This window comes from Jaculus jaculus, chromosome 2, assembly GCF_020740685.1.
Source record: "Jaculus jaculus isolate mJacJac1 chromosome 2, mJacJac1.mat.Y.cur, whole genome shotgun sequence".
NCBI classification, from domain to species: Eukaryota; Metazoa; Chordata; class Mammalia; order Rodentia; family Dipodidae; genus Jaculus; species Jaculus jaculus.
This window is the reverse complement of record NC_059103.1, coordinates 179,214,701-179,236,657: the sequence shown is the minus strand read 5'-3', so window position 1 is coordinate 179,236,657 and position 21,957 is coordinate 179,214,701. Positions and strand designations below refer to the sequence as shown.

At 34.2% G+C, this 21,957-nt stretch overlaps 1 protein-coding gene across 1 annotated transcript in view; it reads right to left on the bottom strand.

Moving 5' to 3' along the window:
* Nucleotides 1-7,334: 7,334 nt before the first annotated feature.
* The window catches only part of Emc2 (ER membrane protein complex subunit 2), a 38,469-nt gene continuing 23,846 nt past the window's right edge, over nucleotides 7,335-21,957 (bottom strand). The window contains exons 8-11 of the mRNA XM_004661394.2: nucleotides 19,855-19,936; nucleotides 18,670-18,780; nucleotides 15,795-15,899; nucleotides 7,335-7,744 (exon numbers count right to left, since the gene is read on the bottom strand). Coding sequence (XP_004661451.1) covers nucleotides 7,658-7,744; nucleotides 15,795-15,899; nucleotides 18,670-18,780; nucleotides 19,855-19,936 — 385 coding nt within the window. The 3' untranslated portion in view covers nucleotides 7,335-7,657. The remainder of the gene's footprint in view (nucleotides 7,745-15,794; nucleotides 15,900-18,669; nucleotides 18,781-19,854; nucleotides 19,937-21,957) is intronic.

Below are 21,957 nucleotides of genomic sequence, written 5' to 3'. Positions count from 1 at the left end.
AAACTCAGATGTCATTTGAGCCCAACTCTTGAAACTAGTGGTTATTCACTGCCACTCTGGAGACCTTCAATTTGGCTTTAGATGTGAACAGCATGCATTGTTCCTAGTGTTTTCACAAGATGTGATACACTCACCTTTTCACATAATTTTTACTCATGTTTGCCTGAAAGGTGCCTAAAAAGGAATTGAATTCAGAAAGGAAGTTCTTAGTAATGTCTCTCAGGTTGTTTGGGCATAAGCTCAGATTTCTTCAAATTCTAATCCATTCTGTTTGAAAATCCCATTGCTATGTGACTTCTGCAGGCATATACTTCCCAGTAAGAACAATACTTGTAAGAAAACTTTCTCCAAGCTTCCTGTTGATGACAGAAGTTTGTTGAGATAGAATTGCTGAGGGATTTTAAATTTTGAACATGAATTTTATATTCTTATAATGTTTATATTTTGTATACTGAGTATTATGGGTGTGATTTACCATACTGGCATTCATCTATTTATGAATGAAAATGATTTGTTGCATTATGTTACTAATCAAAATTTTTAAATTTTATTTATTTATTTATGAGGAGAGAGAGAGAGAGAGAGAGAGAGAGAGAGAATGGGTGCCCAAGGACCTTTTGCATGTGCCACTTTGTGCATCTGGCTTTAAGTGGGTAGGGGAATGAACCTAGGTTGGCAAGCTTTGCAAGCAAGTAAGTACCTTTAATTGCACCTCTCCATCCAATTTTGTTTTTTTTTTCTTTTTTTAATTAATTTATTTTTTATTGACAACTTCCATGACTGTAAACAATATCCCATGGTAATTCCCTCCCTCTCCCTACTTTCCCTACTTTCCCCTTTTAAACTCCACCCTCTATCATATCCCCTTCCCCTCTCAATCAGCCTCTCTTTTATTTATATTTTTGGTTATCTGATTCTTACTAGTAACCAAGATGTTTAATGTGAAAAAGATAAGAATAGAACTCTCAATATTATTCTTGTTGCTGGCTGTCCCCACTATTTTTTAAAGCTTAAATCTTCTATAAAACATGGAAGCTATTATAACTAAGTTCAAAAATGGAAACAAATATGCATTTTGATATGTATCAAGTATTGATATGGTAATATACATATGTAGCAAAGTATCTATGTAAATATCTATGTCTGCCTTATAAAAGTCAAAGTATAATGAAGTGATTGAGAACAATACAAAGCAAATAATTAAATTTCACTTCTGAGAAATTAAATAGAAATACATCTACTGAGGGAAATGATGGTACCAACATGATGTATCCATACAGTTTATATTTAACAAAAAAAAATAACATGAAAGATATTTCTAAATACAGTATTATACTTCTTTTCTTTAGAATTGTATCTATGGTGAAAAGGGTTGCAGAAATAAACTAAATGGGAAAAGGAGAAAAAACATACATAAGCCATGAAAAGAAGGCATAATACAAAGAGCACCACAAACAAACTCAGTGTAAGAAACAAGGGAAGAAACATGGAATCCTTCTGCTCTTTCTCATCATTGTTTGCAGTAATAGACTCTAATACTCATAAGGGGTTCAACTTTACTGGGTCAGGAATTCCTTACCGAACTTGTGAAAACACAAATTCTTGTGACTACATTTAGTAAAGTATTTACCTAGCTTATACAAATCCTTGGATTTGATTCCCTCAACCTTCCCACCCCTAATCAAACCACATACATTGCTGGACAATTTCTCATCCAGAGTGAGGCCAAGCAATTTGAATTTCTAACATGTTTTCCAGTGACTCTGAGAAACATCAATTATTCTATGCAGATTAGTTCATGAAGTAGCTTCCCTTTGTAACATCTTTAGCCAGGGAACTGAGTGTGGATGTTAAATTATGTGTAGCTATGTTCCCATTGCTGGGACAAAACACCCAACTGGAAGCAGCTTATGGGAGGAAAAGATTTGTTTCAGGTTTATCATTTCAAGAGGAAGCTTCATCATGGAGGAGGACACTGGCTCACTTTATCACACATCCACATCAGAGAGAAGAGCCAGAGTAAGCTAGCTCTGAACGTCTAGTGGGCTAGACTCATCAGTTGTAAGGTCTATCCCTAGTGGTATACCTTCTTTGGCAAAGCTCTGCCTCCTGAAGGCTCTATCAGTTGGGGACTAAGTAGGAAGTTTAAAAGGGAACATGTGGGGTTACAGGCAGGGGAGTCAACATATCACTCCTGCTGGGAGTACAGTTTCTTAAATTATACCTCAACATCTTTATATCATCTTACCCATTTGCATATGTGCACGCACATGCGTGTGCGTGCACATGCACACGTACGTGCTAATGTGGCTATGGTAACAGGGGCCTTGCATACTAGTCTACCCAGCCTTTGGTTTTTGAGACAAGGTCTTACTATGTAGCACATGCTAGCCTTAAGCTTAAGATTCTCCTGCCTCCACCTCGAGAATGTCATCAGGCAAATGCACTCAAATATGTATTATATGTATGCACCAAGTTAGAAGCTTGAGGCAGCATGGACAAAAACAGATAGGGCCTCTGGCCTCAAGGAATTTGACAAGCTAGAGAGCCAGGTAATTATTGAAAATAAAGTTGTTAATACTCCAAAGGAAAGATGTATAATATATGGAAAATTGATCTCTACAGTAACTCAATACTTCTAGCAATCTATGGAAGCTGATTACTCTGCATGACTGTTAGTAAATGGTCCAATCAATTGTGTTTTGGCTGTCCTATAGGTGCCCAGTGATATCCCTTCCTCGCTTCAGATTGCTTTTACCTCCTAGTAAGTAGTTAAAGATGAACATTTACACGTGTGCTTATTTACCATCCCTATAGAACCTTTGACAGGTCCACTTAAGTCTTCTGTCCTTGTTCTAATGGAGTGTTCCTTCCTAATTAGTTGCAAATATTCTTCATATAATATGGACAGAAGTCTTCTGTTGAATACGTATTTGCAAATAGTTTGCTAATAGCATACCTTCTCATTTTTTTTTAACAGGGTCTCTTACAGAAACAGTTTTGACAAAATTTATCTATTCTTTAAAAGATCTTTGCTGTCATTTGGGAGAACCTTGGTTTTACCCTTGCTCAATACATCCTGTTTTACAGCTCTCTCTATATTTTTTAATTTGATATTTTTATTTATTTGAGAGCAACAGACAGCGAGAGAAAGAGGCAGAGGGAGAGAGAGAATGGGTGCACCAGGGCCTCCAGCCACTGCAAGCAAACTACAGATATGTGCGCCCCCTTGTGCATCTAACGTGGGTCCTGGGGAATTGAGCCTTGAACCGGGGTCCTTAGGCTTCACAGGCAAGCGTTTAACCACTAAGCCATCTCTCCAGCCCTACAGCTTTATATTTTTACATGGCACTTTTTGAGTTACATTTTCATAAAACCCAAGGTTTACGTGGATATGTGTGTGGGGGGAGGGGGGAGGCTGGCTGTTTAACTGTCCTATTTGTTCATTTGTAACATAACTCCTCCATGTGCTTGGGCTCTTGTCAAACACTAGTTTTCCATATTGTTATGGGTCTATTTCTGGGCTATTTTCCTCCACTCATCTATGTGCTTATCACTATGCCAAAATGTCCTCATTACTGTTGCCTCTCTTAATAATACCCAAGTGTGATTTCTCCAATTTCATTTTCAGATTGCTTTGGCTCTTTTATATTTTTTTCAGATGTTTCAGAACCAGCTTCCCTACCTTTACATAGTCATTCTGGGATCTTGACAGGAATTGTATTAAATCTATAAATCATCTCAAGGAAAAATGTGAGTCCTTGCATTTGTGAAACCTGAATGTTTCTCCAATGTATCCTTCTAGTACGAGTTTTCAGCAAACAGGTCCTGAGTTTTAATTGATTTGGGGGTGTGACTTTGTATTCTGTGAGCTTCCTGCTGCCTCTATTTCCTCTGGGCTGTTACACAATGTTGAATATAAGTGATGAGGCTTGCCTTTCTTGTTCCACCTGAAGAACAAACTGCCTTTCATCTTTAAGCTGTATAGTACTCAAGTTGAACACATTTCCTTATGTTTCTGAGGGTTTGCTTTGAACATAAATTAGTGCTGAACTGTCAAGTGCTTTCTCCAGTATGATAATATAGTGATTTTCAAATACTGCCTTAAACTTATACACACACACACAAACACACACACACACAAACAATATGGTTGTGGCATGTTGTTCTCATATTCAATGTAACATTTGTTTATATTTATCAAAGTATTGGTCTTTAGTTCTTTACTTTCATATTTCCTGTTTTCTTAATTTGGAAACTGGGAAATATTGCTGGCTTTTCTGAGTTAGGAGGTATCCACTACTGTATTTCTTGAAAAGCTCATGTAAACCCAGTGTTAGGTCTTTAAGTTGTTTGGCAGCTTCCACAGCAAAGCTAATCACACATTTATCATACCTCAAATATCCTTCCGTTGTAAATGGATTAACAGGTTGTGGTACATTCTAAAGAGTATTAAGTGAGAGATAAAAAGGAACAACTTGCTGACACAAAGATTACTGAGGTTCTAAAGAGGAAGAAGTCAAAAAGTTGTCTCAGAAAGTCATATACTTTATGATCTACATTATTAAGGTGACAAAATGCTACAGAAACAGACCAGTAGATGTTAAGCATGAGTGCTACATGAAGGCATAATTGTTACAGAAGATCAAGACATTATCAGTGGTTGTTCCATTCCCAGACTGCAGTGACGGGAACGTAAACACACACACACACACACACACACACACACACACACACACACATACATTTTATGAACAGAAAGAAATGCATGTGTAATGTAAGAACCATACCTGAATCAATGGCACCGTTGCAATATCAGATTCTCAGTTTGACAATGTACTGTGATTATGTAAGGTATTAAAATATGTAGAAGTTCTCTTGGTTCTCACAATGCAAACTTTGAAGTTTTACAGTATTAGTAAAGAAAATTACAAGTAGGCAAAAAAAAGAATGAAAGAGGAGGACCAAATTTTATTCTACAAGAGTTAAAAAATAAAAAGGGGGCCTTAACCTATACAAAGTAAATAAGTTTGTGGAAAGAATGAACATGAATTCTAAGGAACATAGTTCAGCCCATGACAAGAGATGTTCTGCCAAGAGTAAGTCAGGAAGACAGGGCACATCTTACAGTTTCAAAGTAAAAGAGGATAAAACCAATTCTAAACATTTTAAATGACTCTCCTATTGACTGTTAATAAAATAAAATTACATTTTAAATGTATAAGTTGGTTTGTATTCAATTTAAATTTTCATTTTATTATTCACTAAAAATTGACAATTTAGGAAAAAAATCTGAATTCCAACCAGCTATGACATGCATACATACATGTATGTGTATGTGTGTGTACATATATATGTATATATATAGATATATTTTCATTTTTGTCATCCTAAGATGGGAGAAAACATCTAAAGACAGAGACTCATGCATCAGATACTAATAATTGCAATAACTTGAGGGTCTGACATCCTGAGTCCCATTCTCTGCTCTGTCATAGAAAAGTAAGGTGATTTTCTCTAGGCCTTAGATTTCTTTTCTTAAAATGGAGTACAACTAAATGCCTACTTTTACGAAGCAACATGAAGTTATTTTGAGAATAAACAGGTTGCAATTTTAGATGAAAAGATTTCTTGAAATATTTGCTAATAGAGTTTAATTATATGCTTTTAGCAAGCTGACATGTTGGCCTTCAATTTCTATTTTTTTATTCCTTCTTTCCTTCAAGCTAATATTATTCTTATGTTTTAAGCTCTATAATTATGTTTTTAGCACATTTGTTGGATTAGAATTCAAAGTGCTAAGATGCAATCAGCATTATTTATTCGGTTATATGTAACGATTTACTTGTTTAAATGACTACATTCTAAAACAGTATTCCTTATAGGCTTAAAACAAGTTTTAAATGAGAGTGGATTTGTTAGTCAAGAACATACATGACTAGAAAAACAGTGTCTTAAACAACTGAGGCTTTATTTTTCTCATGTAACGGTAAGTACAGTAGTTGTCAATTGCTTGTGTTGGGGCAGGTGTTCTACAGTGGTTCCAGGAAGACAGCTCTCTTGAATCTTGTGGCTCTATCTTTAAAATATGACTTTAGAGTTCACATTTTCAACTTCATGGCTATAAACATGGCTACTGCAACTTTGGCTAGTTTGCTTGCAAGCTGACAGATGTAAGAGACACCCAATTATTTACTACTACATAAGCAGAATTGCTAAAATCAATACTCATCTGCTGTTTGCTGAAGAGGAGATGAGAGGAGAAAGGTGGACAATGTGCAGGGACTACTCTAACAAACGTAATATAGAATGATGATCATGTTGAAAATGCAGCTCCTTGGTGCATGTGCACAAAAAAATGCATCTTTCCAGCAGATCAATATGAGGGTTATCTTCTTATGGGCACTTATTTCACAAGACATTAATCAGATGTTTCCCACTCATGCAACAATAATGAAATAGACTAACATGAAAATTACACTAAACATAGAGAATAATTTAGTAAGAGTTATTCAAAAGGTTCTAAGAAGTAGATATTGTTCAAGTTTTCTTCCTAGAGACTTCCTCATTGTCAATTTTCTCCAAATCCCTTCTTGTCAAAATCTAGTGATAAAAAGCCTACAGAAACCTCTATACACTAAGTAAGAATAAAGTTAACTGTAATCATGTCTATAAGATACAAACTAACACATACAAATGTATGGCAAAATGATCAATGGCTTAATGGTTAAATTTTTCAAGTCTTTTCTCATATATTGAAACATGCAAAATAGTATTACAGGTAGCAAAATGGCTATTATACAAAAGAAAAGAAATTGTAATAACTATATAGGTGATATGAGAATTGTAATAGTTTTGTTTCTAAAGATATATTTGTCATGTTTTCTAAAACTAAAAAGATCTCAACTTACAGCAATCTCTTTAATCACTATTCTCTATGATCCTTAAATATTCTCTTATGTAATAAACACTTAAAAGGCACAATAAATATAATTTGTGAATGGGTTAAATTTAAGTGTCACAGAATATAGTAACTGTAAACAAGTTTAAAAGTAAACATTTCTACATCAAAACAAAAGGTTCCCAGAGATATTGCTGAACTTTTAGAGAATTCTGTATTTTAAGCAAAATTTATTAGAACATGGCAGATAAAAACTTTAAACATCCCACTAACATGTAGAGCACAGCCTGATCTCACTACAAATAGAAGTTGAAATACTTTGCTTCTGTAAGTTATAAATGTTGTACATTTCCTATCATGATGAGAAGAAATCAAATGGCAACTAAGTCTAAAACAATAAACTAATTATAACAAGAAAGTTAGAATCTTCATATGCAAGTTTAATAAATCATTATGGTTTATTTAACAAGAGTGTTTCTGTATCACATTGCAGTTTAAAAGCAGTCATAATATACATGTGATATGAAGAGATTGATATACAATCAATAGGTCTTAAATCTTTCTTCCATGGACTGTTTCCATCTTCCTGCTTAGCAGTCAAAGGCAATTTTAGGTTTATATAAACACATTCTTTATAACTGCCTTCTTCACAGAAAATTAGAACATAAATAGCATTGGACATTTAGTGAATAAGTCACAGGCCAAAAAGTTCAATTCTGCAGCTGTGAAATCTAACGTCAAAGAGGTTTTGAAACCTTAAGACTGAGTGATCTGCAATGTTTCCAACATGTCTTCAACTGCCTTAAGAGAGTATTTGGTTTCCTTCTTATTTCGACCTGCAAACTAATTAAAAAACAACAACAACAACAACAACAAGTTCAATTAGGTTCAATTTCAGTGGCAGTTTTAAAAATCACAATCTTACTTTTGTATTACTAATGAAAATATTGTTTTAAAACTAGCATGAAAGCAAAAGGTTTCTATTATGAACAAACTCAGTTCTCATGATATTTTCATTAAGGTTTCATTTTTAGTTAAGTGTACAAAGAATTCATTACATCCTTGAGCAATGTAGACGTAGTTTAATTAATTGGTCTGACAATCTGTAATATCATAGATTTTATGTTAAAGCTATTCTATATTTGGACTCCAAAGCATTTATTAAATAAAAGCATACTTTTAAAATAAAATTTAGGACAAACACATGCATGAATATAGTCTATTTCTACTTGTCTCCCCTCTAAACAAACTCAATTTCAAACAAGGAACAACATAAATAAAAGTACTATGCATTTAACACTTTAAAGGTTTAACCACTTATAATAAATCATATTTTCATTTTTATTCAGACTTATTAGCTGACTAAGTGATAACAGTTTTGAACCAAAAGTGGCAGCAAAACTAAGACTGCAGTACTTATTAAAGTTATAAACATCTATTAAAGGACCGTTTTATGGTTTATTAAGTTCTAATATTTTGTAAAACTAAATTGGGATTGAATTTTACCCACAAAACAAAAAATATGCATTCAGTTGCATTTTTGTGCACTTGAAAGCAAATCATGGCCTATTAATTCAAAATAGTAAACAAAATCACTGCTAAATACCCCATGCTGACTTCAAAATGAGTTTTCCAACTGGACTGGCTGACAATCTCTTATCACCTATCAGTGTGATATGATACAATAGATTTACCACATAAATAAGTATTCCTTATGTGAGTGGAGGAATAATTATTGTGTATACATTGTATATTTTCCCATGGTTAAACTATTGATTAAAATATAGTATTAGCAAAATCCAGTATGTCTAGTTAAAATATTTTCCAATGACTGATCAATTTTTCAAATAGCAATGCTGTTTAAAGCACTTCATTCTTGATTTATGATGTGTTTCTTCTCTTTTGTAATTAGCCTTAATTTGGCAAACTTCTCATGACCCACTCAGAAAGATTAAGTGATCAAGAACAGGTAACATCACAGAAGCATGGGCTTCAGGAGTTGGTAACCTACCTCTGACCTTTTGGCCTTGGCTTAACATTATAATTCCCCTGCTTCCTAAAATGCTAGTTTCCATGGTTGAACCTTTATTTGATAAGTAAACGGGATGTGTAAAGGACATGCCATGAAAATAGAAAGGCCAACTTTAAATAAATATATTTATTTATATTTATAAATATATATATATATTTCCCTGGGCAATTATAAGTATAGAGCATAGTCAATAAGTTCACCTTTGCAAAAATTTGCCAAAAAACAGAAAGGCTTTCCACTTAGCATTGCCCATCTAGTAAAAGCAGGAATGGTCCTAATCAGATACTTTATGGGCTAATGCTGAGAAAAAGCTTTGATGGTTGGGGGAAGAGTACAGAATAGAACACCACACAGTAACATTTATTCTGATCTTTTAAGAGAAAAGGAAAAATAAAATTGTTATAAAGCCAAATTTCTTACATGTATTTTTAGATAAAACATTTTCTTGGGTTTGTAGATACTGAAAATAATATAAAAATATGATTTTCAAAATGACCTAAGCAAAAGACAACTAAAGGTACTGTCAATACAACTGCCAGCTACTGTAATTTGAAATAAGCCAAACTAGCTTATTTGTGTCAGAGCAAGTAAAAATAAAGCTGCAAATATAAATCTATCACTTTAAATTTTGTCTGACATGCAATTATTTTGTCTGTTCTAGAATTGTATGCCAATTTAACTGATTAAGCTAAAATACTATTCTTTTCCTAAATCATGATTTAATTTTCTATTTCTCAAAAGGACAGTAACAGACACATCTCTGAAATTATAAAAACATAAAAATTGCTAGCACAGACACATTTAACATTGCAGCTAAGAAACACTGATCTGGAAAACAGTACAGTCACATTAAACTTGGAGCAATAATGAAATGTGTGCACCTCTACTGAACATGCTAAAACAATTATCTATGAGAAGTACAAGTAGCAGCCAGGATCTACTTCACTGTGTGAAAACAAAGGCAAGCATCTGATGAGACCTCATCTCTTATGTATAAGTATATAGAAAAATGGCAACAGGAATATTAAGATACATTAAGCTGATCTGTATGTCTAAATACAAGCTACAAAACTCTTAACTGGATTCTGGAGATTAATTTAATTTCAAATATGTGACTCTTTTGGAAGTTTCATTTTTTACTATATTTTTAAGAATCCTTTGAGAACCAGGCAGCTATTTAAAATATACTTTTCTTCTATACCTTCTGTCCTGCCTACTAAAACATTAGCTCTCAACTTCTTACATATGTTTAAGCACACTCTTCTTTAATGCATGTCTTTTAGATTTTAAGATAAATTATCCTAAAGTACATTAAAAACAACTAAGCAATGAGAGTTTGCTCATCGAATTCAGAGATGAATGATCCACTCATTCAGTATAAAACTGTGAGATATACTGAGCTAAAATTTACCTGTACATAATTTGCAGGAAGACAAAAAATATGGATAAATGAAATGGACAAGTGGATGGAAACATCTCACAAACACGAGGCTGAGAGAAAGAAGCCAGACACAAAAGAACATATAACCTGGGATCTCGTTTACATGAAGTTCTAGGGAAGCAAAACTAATTTGGGATGATGGAAACAGGATTAGCACGTGGCTGCTGTGGTGGTGACAGGGTGATTACAAAGCCACAAAAGGGAAATTTTTAAGGTAATGAAAATGCAGAATATCTTCACTGTAATGGTTGTAGGAGGGTATTTTCACAAACTGTATGCTTAAAATGTGTGTGTTACACAGTATTATATAAAGATGATAAAAAGGGAAAATAAACTAAAACAAAGGGACAGGGCTTTCAGATTTATACAGTAGTGTAATACACTGCACAACAATCACAATGACTTCTTTCCTATGAAGACATGAAGTCCTACATCCCTTGAATTGAAGTTGACATGTGCTATTGGCTGATAGAATCATTAGATGTGATACAGTCAATGGGCAAAAACGCTTGTATACACGGGCATTGGCACAGTGGCTGCTCTTGGAAGCCTGAGGACACCACGTTGTAGCCTAAGTTATATCCTTGCAAGTAAGTTATAGGCCCAGAATGTACAGGTACTGGATCAACTGACAGCTATTAAGTGAGGTTACTGACCATAAGTAGTCCACAGAAACATGAATGAATCCAGCCTAGATGAGCAGAATTAATCAAGAGATCTCAAGCCATGCTGCCTATGTACAGGACTATAGATAGGTAAGGCAATAATCTAAATTACAAAGTCAGAAATTTAAATCAGCAAAAAGTAATGGATAAAAATATGTACAGAATTTGATACAGAAAGAATACACAAGACCTCTGTAGAAAAAACATGGAACATGAAAGCTTCAAAAGCACCAAGAGGTTTTTGGTTTTTTTTTTTTTTTCCGTGTGTGTGTGTGTGTGTGTGTGTGTGTGTGTGCAAGCGCGCACGTGCGCGCGTGTGTGAGAGAGAAAAAACTAGTATGCCAGGGCCCCCAACTACTGCAATCAAACTCCAGACGCCTGTGCCATCTTGTGTGTATCACCTTGAGCATGTGGGATCAGGGGAGTTGAATATGGGTCCTTAGGTTTCAAAGGTGAGTGTCACAACCACTAAGCCATCTATCTCTACAGCCTGACCAACAGGTGTTATTTAAAACATGCTATCATTGGCAAGAAGCTGGGGATGTAGTTCAGTAGTAGAGTGCTTGCCTAGCATATACAAGGGCCTAGGTTTAATCCCCAGTACTGGGACTTAAGCAAATGGTATGAGAGGTGATTTCTAATTGGAATACTAGAAGTTTGAAGATGCTGTATTTAACCAACCAAGTGGTATTCTTACCTTGGTGAAGTATCCAGTAAGAATGAGAAACTGAGCCAAGAAAGGTGAGACATGTCTATAATCCTACTACTTGGGAGGTTGAGGTACTAGAATTGTCACAAGTTCAAGGCTAACCTGGGCTTCATAGCAAGCACCATGCCAATTATGGGTATATAGAAAGATCCTATGTCACTCCATTTCTGCCTCCAAAAAGAGAAAAAGTGGAATGCTATACTCTGTAATGCCCAAAGCCTGAAGCACACTGTGGTACTCTTAGAGCTCTTTCCAAGGAACAGAGACTTTATAGGACTCTGTAAAGAGAAAATAGATCTAATAATAAATAATAAAAGAGGAAAGAGAGGAAAAGAAAGGGGAGAGGAAAGGCCTTCTATCACTGAAGAGATGGCAAGAGAGTGGGAAGCCCAAATAAAACCAACTTTTATGCCTGATGGCTGTAGGGTGCTTTCGATGTGAAATTAAAAATAAATAAATAAATAAATAAATGTGGGATGAACTTACTTATATGAGAAAGTAATAAAGGAGGGAGTTAAAAAAACTATAATTATATCCTCTATCTTTACAGTGGCATCACATTATGATCCATGAAAGTATTAACTCTGAATTTAGGAGACTTGCTAGGATTGAAGACAGCTAACAGCTATCATTTAACTAAGATATCACCTGGGGAAAATTATTTATCTTTCTGTATTTTAAAATTCTCATTTATGAAACAGAAGGGCTGGGGATTCAGTTCAATAGTAGCATCCCTCACTAGTATGCACAAGGCCTAGAGTTCAGTTGCCAGTACTGTCCACCTCACCAAGTATAATCAAGTACAAGTGTATAACTCATAATAATTTCTTTACAAATGTTTTAAATTATAATAATTGCTAATGCAATGACAGCAGGAATAACAAAGGGAATTTGAAGTAATAAAGATGATAAAAGATATAGCATTTTGATTTGATGAAAATTATGCTTTTGTTACATCTATTTCAGAGAAAAAAAACCTGAGTTTGGGAATGTCATGTAATTTATCCAATGCTTTATAGGTAACAAATGTCAGAAGCAAATTTTGAACCCAGAACACAACAGATCTACTATCTGCTTCTCTTTTCTATATCAACAAGACTTCAAGATGCAATACAGAGAGATTAAACAAGAAACTACTCAAGAAGTAAAAATGGATAAACTGCAGGCATATGCAAGGGTAAATAGCAAACCTAACAGTGAGTGCAATGGTAAAGGCAAAACTGAGTATGTACTGGGGATGGAGAGATGGCTTAGTAGTAGTTACTTGTTTACAAAGCCTGATGGACTAGCAAGAGGCAGTGTTTGTCTATTAGCCTGGACACACTTAGACAGTGTTTCTATTTCCATTATTCAATCACACACCATGCATACCACAGGTCTTATCTTTAAATCATACATGTATGTGAAAACACACACAGCAAGCTCAGTACTCATAGAACTGTAGAACCCATCACGCTAGACTACTCCAAACCACAATTGAGGAAGCAGACTATATGATATTTATAAATGTTATGATTTACAATGTAATAGCAGAACTAAAACTCTCGGTATTATATATGAATACATACATACATACATACATGCATGCATGCATGCATACATGGTGACAATGGTATGATTGCAAGCAGTGTTTTTTAAAATCTCTGCAATCTTCTCTACCCAAGCAGTGAAAATAATACCAAAACTAAAACCAATATGAGAAAAATAGCTCTCAAGTGACATCTTCCAAAACTCTAGATTACAGGCAATTTTCTAAAACTCTCAAAAATGATTATGTCAACAAGAGCAGCAGATCTATAAGAGATTAACTGCTCTGGGGTGGAAAAACAAGAAGTAACAGAGGAGCCTATTACTTACTCTGTATGAAACCAAAAACCAAAACAGTATGAGCAAATACTAATCACCCAAACAAGACAATCTGAGCTGATAAATCTGCAAGTGGCTACAAAATTTTAAGAATTTTTCACAGGCTTCTCAGGGAAGGGTTAAAAAAAAAAACTGTAACTCAATATGATTAAACAAATATAACTACCTAAGGCCTCAAAATTCTCTCAAGCACCCAGCAGACATCTCCACTTTCAAAAATAAAAGCTTCAAATCATGAAGAAAACACTGAATGCTGAAACCAAACTGAACACTGAACAGGAAAGATTGGAACAGAAGAAGAGACTCTACACCAATGATGCTCAAGAGGGAGGAGCTGTGACCAACCCTCCAGAACAAGACCCTCAGAGTACTCTAAGAGAATAGAAGGCTGGAGCCAGAAAACCCAAATCAGATTGGTTATGACAAAGACTAGACACACAGAGAAATAATTCAGTTTTCTGTAACAAGAACAAAGAAGCCACAGAAAGGTCAAGCTGGGAAAGTTCTCCTATCATACTGCCCTCCCCACCCAAGCCATTTCACAAATGCTTCCTCCTTCCAGCTCAGGGAAGCTACCTCAATTGAATGTGGAAAACAAGCTAAATAATTTTAACAACCTCCATAAATTTTGTCATGGAAATAAAAGAATAAAATACAGAACAGGACAATGTGAAAGACAATGAGTAAGAGATAGAAAAAGCAAATTCAAGATACTCAGAATTGGAGTTTTGAAAGAAAATTTAAACAAAGAAGGAAATCTATATAACTCTAAAAGCATCTCTTCTCAAGTAACAGCTATGATTCCACAAACTAAGCAAGTACACTATGTATTTGGGCAAACAGATCCAAGAATAGTCAACAAACATAGTAAGATTTAAAAATAAGGAAAAAAATTCCTTTGGGCAGTCAGTCATAAGTCAAAATTATTTATGAGAAAAATGGATGGTTTAGTTTTCTCGACAATATTCTATCTTACAACCACTGGAAAAATATGTTTAATATACAAACATATATGTAAACCAAAGAGTATAGAATCTGTTAAGTACTGACAATATAAATGTAATATAAAATGTGGTATTTTTTTTCTCATGAGCAAATTTCTCATAAAAAAAAACTTTCCTGAAGTATCACCAAAGGAAGAGCTCAAAGAAACTAGTTTTAGAATAAGATCTGAAGTGTAAGCTGACTGCACTAACTCCAACATATAGTCTGGTTCATTTGCTTTTCTGATTTTTCTTCCTCTTCCTTAATTCTTGAGATAAGGCATGGGAGGTTACTTCATTTGCATGCACAGCCTGCTGGCCTGGGTTTGATTTTGTAATACCCACACAATGCAAGACATACACAGAGGAGCATGTATGTGGAATTTGTAGTATAGCAGCAAGCAGCTCTGGTGGACCCATATACAATCTATCTCCTTGTAAATAAGTAAATTCAAAAAAAATCATTGGGCTTGAGAGATGGGTCAGGGGTTAAGGTATTTGCCTCCAATATGTAACAACCCGGGATTCAATCCCCCAGAGTCCACACAAAACCAATGCACAAAGTGGTGCATGCATCGGCCGTTCATTTGCAGGGGCTAGAGACCCTGGCATACCTATTCTCATTCTCTCTAGCACTCCTTGCAAATAAATAAATATTTAAAAATATATATTTCTTTAGATAGCTCTGATCAAAATGTGTTTACACATCCAATCTACTTCTAAAATTTTACGTTATTTATCCTTTCAAAATACTTACTTCATATTTGCCAAATGCAGAACTACTGAGATTTTTTTTTAATTTTTTTTTTTTTGTCTATTTATTTATTTGAGAGCGACAGACACAGAGAGAAAGACAGAGTGGGAGAGAGAGAATGGGTGCACCAGGGCTTCCAGCCACTGCAACTGAACTCCAGATGCATGCGCCCCCTTGTGCATCTGGGTAACGTGGGTCCTGGGGAACCGAGCCTCGAACCGGGGTCCTTAGGCTTCACAGGCAAGCGCTTAACCACTAAGCAATCTCTCCAGCCCACTACTGAGATTTTTAAATGGTAAGACTACTTATATCATAAAAGTAACAGATTCTTTTGGAATGGGAAGTGACTAAAGGCATTAGAAAGAAAAACCCAATGACAGACATTTGGCTCCTAAGAACTAAATTAAGTAACCCTACATGCAAACACAACCATCAATACTTACCTGATAAGCTCTGTTGATTTGACTAGCTGCCCAACTAGCATATTTCATGTTATCTTTTTTTATTTTTGCACTTGCTTTTGGGTTAGAAGCAATATGACTTGCAGCCTACAACAGGAAATAAACATCACAAACAAAATTCTTTTCTTTTTTAGTCAAGACAATAACATATAAAGGTCAAAGTTACAGTGAGTTGTTAACAGATCGAGTTTTAAACTACTGGGCCCAAACAATTATTAAAAGAAAAAATGCCAAATGAAATTGAAGTTAAAAATGAAGTATATTTTAAAGTATAGTGTAATCCAAAGCAACAAGAAGACAAGGAGCATTTTGAGTAAGATCTGAAGTTATCTGATTGGGTATCTGCCACAGCTTGGGAACTGAACCACCCGATCACCCATATAGAGAGGCCATGGAGGCTCAGGGAAATTTTGCGGAAGAGGGGGCGGAAAGAATGTCAGAGCCACATGTTGGGTCAGGATATGCAGAGACATTTATCATACCAATAACTGTGGGCTAACTCCACAAGGCATGACCCATATACCTCAACAAGGGGGGCCGATGGGGAGGGGGTAGGTCATGAATGAGTCTAATAATGGTACCAACTGCCTGTATTTGCTGAATAGAAAACTAATAAAAATATAAATTAATTTTTTAAAAAAGAAGCCAGGGAGATCCTGGCAAGTCGTAAGGTATTTTACTGGGGATATTACTGATATTTCTTGTGACTGAAGCTTATGAAGTTTTCAACACCAGAAATATGTAATATTAATAGAAAGAACCTTCAAAATAACTTAGTCCAACTTCGAACACTGAAAAACATTTAGTTCAACAGAAATGATCTGACTGAGCAAAAAAGTAAAGATATCTTTAAATAAAGGAGATACAGACCACTAATATCTATGTATTTTTATGTTACCAAGAATTTCCAAGCTATTAACACAGATTAGTCACTATAATTTGATGTAGCTTCTTTTTAAAAATGTATTTTAATGAGATACTTATTCTGATATGCATGTTACAATCTTATAAACCTCATAAATCACAAGCTGATTTTTAAATATGTCTGTATTTCTGGATAGTGTAAGCTAAAAAACTTTGTCCTATTATCAAATATTATTCTTAAAAAGATCTGCCTATGTGATTTAAGAAAAAGTTAGGCCTTTCATTTATACACTATCTCTGAATGAGGCTTTCCTCTGTCTCTCCTCGATCAGGTTATCTACCTACATGCCAGTACCAGACTTATATATATATATACACACATATATACACACACACATATATTTTAATTTTTTAAAATTAGTATTGTACTCAGTGACTGCAGTCAAGATGGTACCACTGTTAACCTCCTCCCTTCTCTTGGCCCCTCCTTGTTGGCATATATGGGTTATGCATTGAGGGGTTAGCCCTCCATTATGGGTAGGAGGAAATGTCTCTGTGTATCATGACCCAACATGAGGCTCTAACATTCTTTCTGGACCTTCTTCAGCAGTACCAGACTTTCATATCTCTTTTTCTCCAGTATGAATTTCAAGTGGAATGGTTAAAAGAAGACTATAATTCCATGCCTGGGAGGGAATCCCAGTAAGGTCTTTGAGGAGTTTTGTATTCAGCTTCAGGTATATTAACTAAGCTTTTGTCTCAGTTTTACCACTATGAATTTCATATAGCAGTAATAGTAAGTACTCAAACACTGATGTAAAGATTTAATGATTTAAAATAAAAATGTACAGCTTAGAGCAATGCTTGACACAAAATGCTATGAATTAGCAAACAATTGTAGTAATTAGTTGTCACCTAGTTTTAAAGACAGATTATTTAATTCATGTAAGAGATGCTGCTCAGATAACTGCATCTCTAAGCCACTGAAGTTGATTCTGGTAAAGTCAAAGAAAAAATTTCCTAAAATTCCTTTGAAAAATACTCTAAGTATATTTTTTTTCTAAAAATTATTTCCTTTGTTTCTTCTCATGCCTTTATTTTCAATTCTCTTTTACTATGCTTTAACAAGAAGTTATTCACAAACAGTCTACAAAAATAGTAGAATAAATCAAAATTTCAGAGAACTTACTGACTATTAAAGTTTACTTTCTTAGCCCTTCTGATTGCAGAGAGGTGCTCATTTTAAAGGTGTTTTAAAGCTCAGCAAATCAGTCCACTACTCATAACTCTTGTTAGTTCATTTTCTCCAAGTTCTTCATTTGGTATAAACAGAGGGGAACTATATATGTCCAACAAAGATTGTCCAAAATGCTTTTCTATACCAAAAGAATATTTTGACATAATAAAGATTTAATTTTCTAAAAATCTTTTACTATAATTTAAAAATACCTCATACAGGTATAAATAGGTAAGAAATACAATGCTGGGCATAAACCCAAGAAGATCAACACAACTGAAAAATATATGCTATACTTACTAATTGATTTCATGACAGTCATTTTCAATTCTGATGAGCTAACAGGTATTTTACAATGAAAAGTCAAACAGCAAAGATTTATTGACATTCACAAATAAAGCTGCTTTGTAACCTTATGTTCCTAATAAGTTAAGAGAAAAAAAAATATATGCACATCAATAAAATACAAACCTTGCTGGGCGGGCTGATGCACACCTTTAATCCCAGTACTTAGAGGCAGAAGTAGGAGGATCACCATGAGTTCGAGGCTACCCTGAGACTACATAGTGAAACCAAGGTCAGCCTGAGCTATAGTGAGAGCATACCTTGAAAAACCATAAAATAATAATAATAATGATAATAGTAATAATAGTTAGTAAAATACAAAACACAAGCAAGGAAAGATTGGAGGGGATGGTTAAATGGATTTTCAGTGACAGATTTCTAAAGTAACATTAAGCATGCCCCCCAACTCACCATGTAAAGCCCAAACAGAGCTCTCATATTTCTGTTGTTCAGTTTCAGTGCCTGTGCAAAATACTTTCTTGAAAGTTCCAGGTTTTCAAGTCCACCTTGGGTATATTTAACCTGTTAAAAGTTGCAGATTGCTGAAACCTGTTTATTTTACTACTTTGAAATATAGCATGTTTCATCATACCATTGGCATTAAGTAATCCGAACAGATACTCTGTAAACAAATGCAAGATGTTAAAAGAATTCACCTTAAGATTGTAAACTTGGCTTAAAATTTTAAAACATAACACCCCCCAAAGTATGCTATAAACATTCAAATCACTAAGTAGTTGTTAAAACAAAAATCCTAACATATTTAAAAAATCTGTACAATTTCTATTTCAATTGCTTTGCAAAGGCTTCATGATACAGTATTTTCTATTACCACTATTATAAATAAGTAAGCTTGGGATGCTAGTTTTGATTTTACATCACTATTTTAATAATGAAGGTAACAGTCCTTTTACATTTCTTAATACTGAAGTTTTTTTAACCTTACAGCATGAAATAATATTGTTATTCCTAGTGGTGAACAAATTAAACACTTTCTACACCTCAAAACAAAAGTCTTAACACATTTTATGCAATATGGGTTTAAAAAATCATTCATAATCATTATGAGTATCTTTAAGCAACTAAATGGTGACAATTATGATATAACAGATTTATAATTAGGAAAGAAAAAGTATGCAAATATTTTATAAAAATTCAAATAGTGGGCTGGAGAGATGGCTTAGTGGTTAAGCACTTGCCTGTGAAGCCTAAGGACCCCAGTTTGAGGCTCGGTTCCCCAGGTCCCACGTTAGCCAGATGCACAAGGGGGCGCACGCGTCTGGAGTTCGTTTGCAGAGGCTGGAAGCCCTGGCGCGCCCATTCTCTCTCTCTCCCTCTATCTGTCTTTCTCTCTGTGTCTGCCGCTCTCAAATAAATAAATAAATAAAAATTCAAATAGTTTCACTGTTTTATATAGGACTTTTAATTGAAAAGTGAGTATATTCATTATTAAAAATTGAAAAACTATATTCCCAACATTCATCAGCTATTATGTTTATATACTTGCTTAACATGAAGAAAACACTCTTAGTATCACAATACTAAGTGGCAGCAGCAAGAGAAAACCCACACCCATTTGTTTCTCACAATACTTACCTCAGCATACTGCTGACAGTGTAAGTGATTGTGTGGATTCGTCATCATAAGCTCCTCTAAACAAAAGGCTGCTTTTGCATAGCTGAAAAGCAACAATATTAATCTATGTCACAAATTTTGTTAGGTATGCCTTAAAATAATCTCAATGATATGAGACACTTTATTCCCACAATTATTTAAATAGACTTAGCATATTTATTCTGTTTTGAAATACTAATTACATCAAAAATTTTAATGAAACAAATAAAGATATACATACTTAAATCCCAAATCAGTTAAAAAATAATCCAGATGGAACATTTTTAAAAAACTGGGTCATTATTATAACACCTAAACACTGTAAGTAGTGCAGGTTTTAAGACTTTATATCTCTACATAAAAGGATTTCTACAAAGTCACTGACAATTTAGTGAAATGTCTAAATAGCTAAGCTGTAAGAATGAAATGAATTATTTTATAAAATATTCTATATTTGCTTCAAACTCCTCATAGGTATCTACAAAAATATAGTGTATTACAAATACTTCTCATCTCAATTTTATAGTCAAAATAACAAATCTAATGAAATTACAAGTTTTTAAACCTATCAATAATAGATCAACTTACTCTCAGTAAGGTGGTGACGATAGTACAAAAAAAGGGTAAATTTACTTTTTGCATTTCATGTCAATATCTAGAGGTACCAACCTTCACATGAATACCTGAAACATTTACTTTTGGAAATTTACATATGCTAGTTCTTCCACCTATACACTGACTAGTAGAGACCTTTCATTAAGTGCTCATTATGTGTCATATACTACTCAAAAAGAATTATGCATATTAACTCATTTTACCTTATCTAAACTCTAAAAGTAGAAAATTTAAACCCTATTCTATAGCTAAGAACACTGAGGCAGAAAGCCATGAGTTGTCCCCAGGTTGTGCCATTGCAGAGGACCACTCTGCAACCACTACACATGCTCTGTGTCCCCGAACAGAACACATTGCAGAACTGTTGATGACAGTCATGACACCATTAATGGTAACATGAAAATACATTTAAAATGTTAAACCCAAAGAGCCCAAGGAACCATGCTCTCCCTAAAGACTACCCAATTTAGATATGGATTTGCATACAAGATCTACAGGTATTCCCTCTTTTCATTTTTATATCTGAAACTTAGTATTCATTCTTGTAAAATAGGCATAAGAGACTGGAGAAATGACTGAATAAACATCTAAAATAAAAGTACAACAACCTATCACCTACTTACTACTCTATAAGAAATGAGAATATACCTCTACTTTCAACATCCAACTTTATCAAAACACAGTTTTAGATCAAATGTATTCCTTTAGGATAACACAAAAATTCATATGAAGGCTAAAAGGAAATGTTCAGGATTTACATTTGGACTCTAGTTTCTTGTCATAAACAAGATAAAATAGAGCAGGGAAGACTGTGGTTAGGAGGATGGAATTATAACCAATTTTTTTCTTTGTTTTATTGGGCTTTCTAAAATTTCTTCATCATAAAAAGTAAAAGATCTCCTTGATGCTTTCGATTACAAGAATTTTTCAAAACTTAGAAATTTTAAATGATTATCTGCTTAGGCACAAAATAAACCTGTTTTAAGTTGTTTACTACACTTTGCAAACTTAGTTTCATGTTATTTATATTTAGTATCACATTCATAACAGAATAAGTATATTTGCATTTATGTACACAGTCCCCTCACCCTAACAGACACTTAGCATACAGCAGAAATTTGAAGACTAGTTCCTGGAATTTAGTATACATTTCATTACATGACAGCAATTGTATTCATTTTAGCTCCCACTTTTATTAAAATTATGGAGATAATTTGCTCCATCCTTTACTTCACATTACAAGTACAGATCTGGGAAAAGCACTAGACACATATCTTCATTCTACAACTGTTTAGAGTGTGAGAACAGTTAACTATTCATGCACCATCAGAAAATATGCGTGAGAATCTAATTCTCTTCTTTCAAACCATAGGGGAAAAACAATGTGATATACTTTAGATTTAGAGCTAAATGGAAAGAAATGTACATCTCGGAGGTTTTTTAGTGGAGGTTTGCGCTAATGCTGTGATA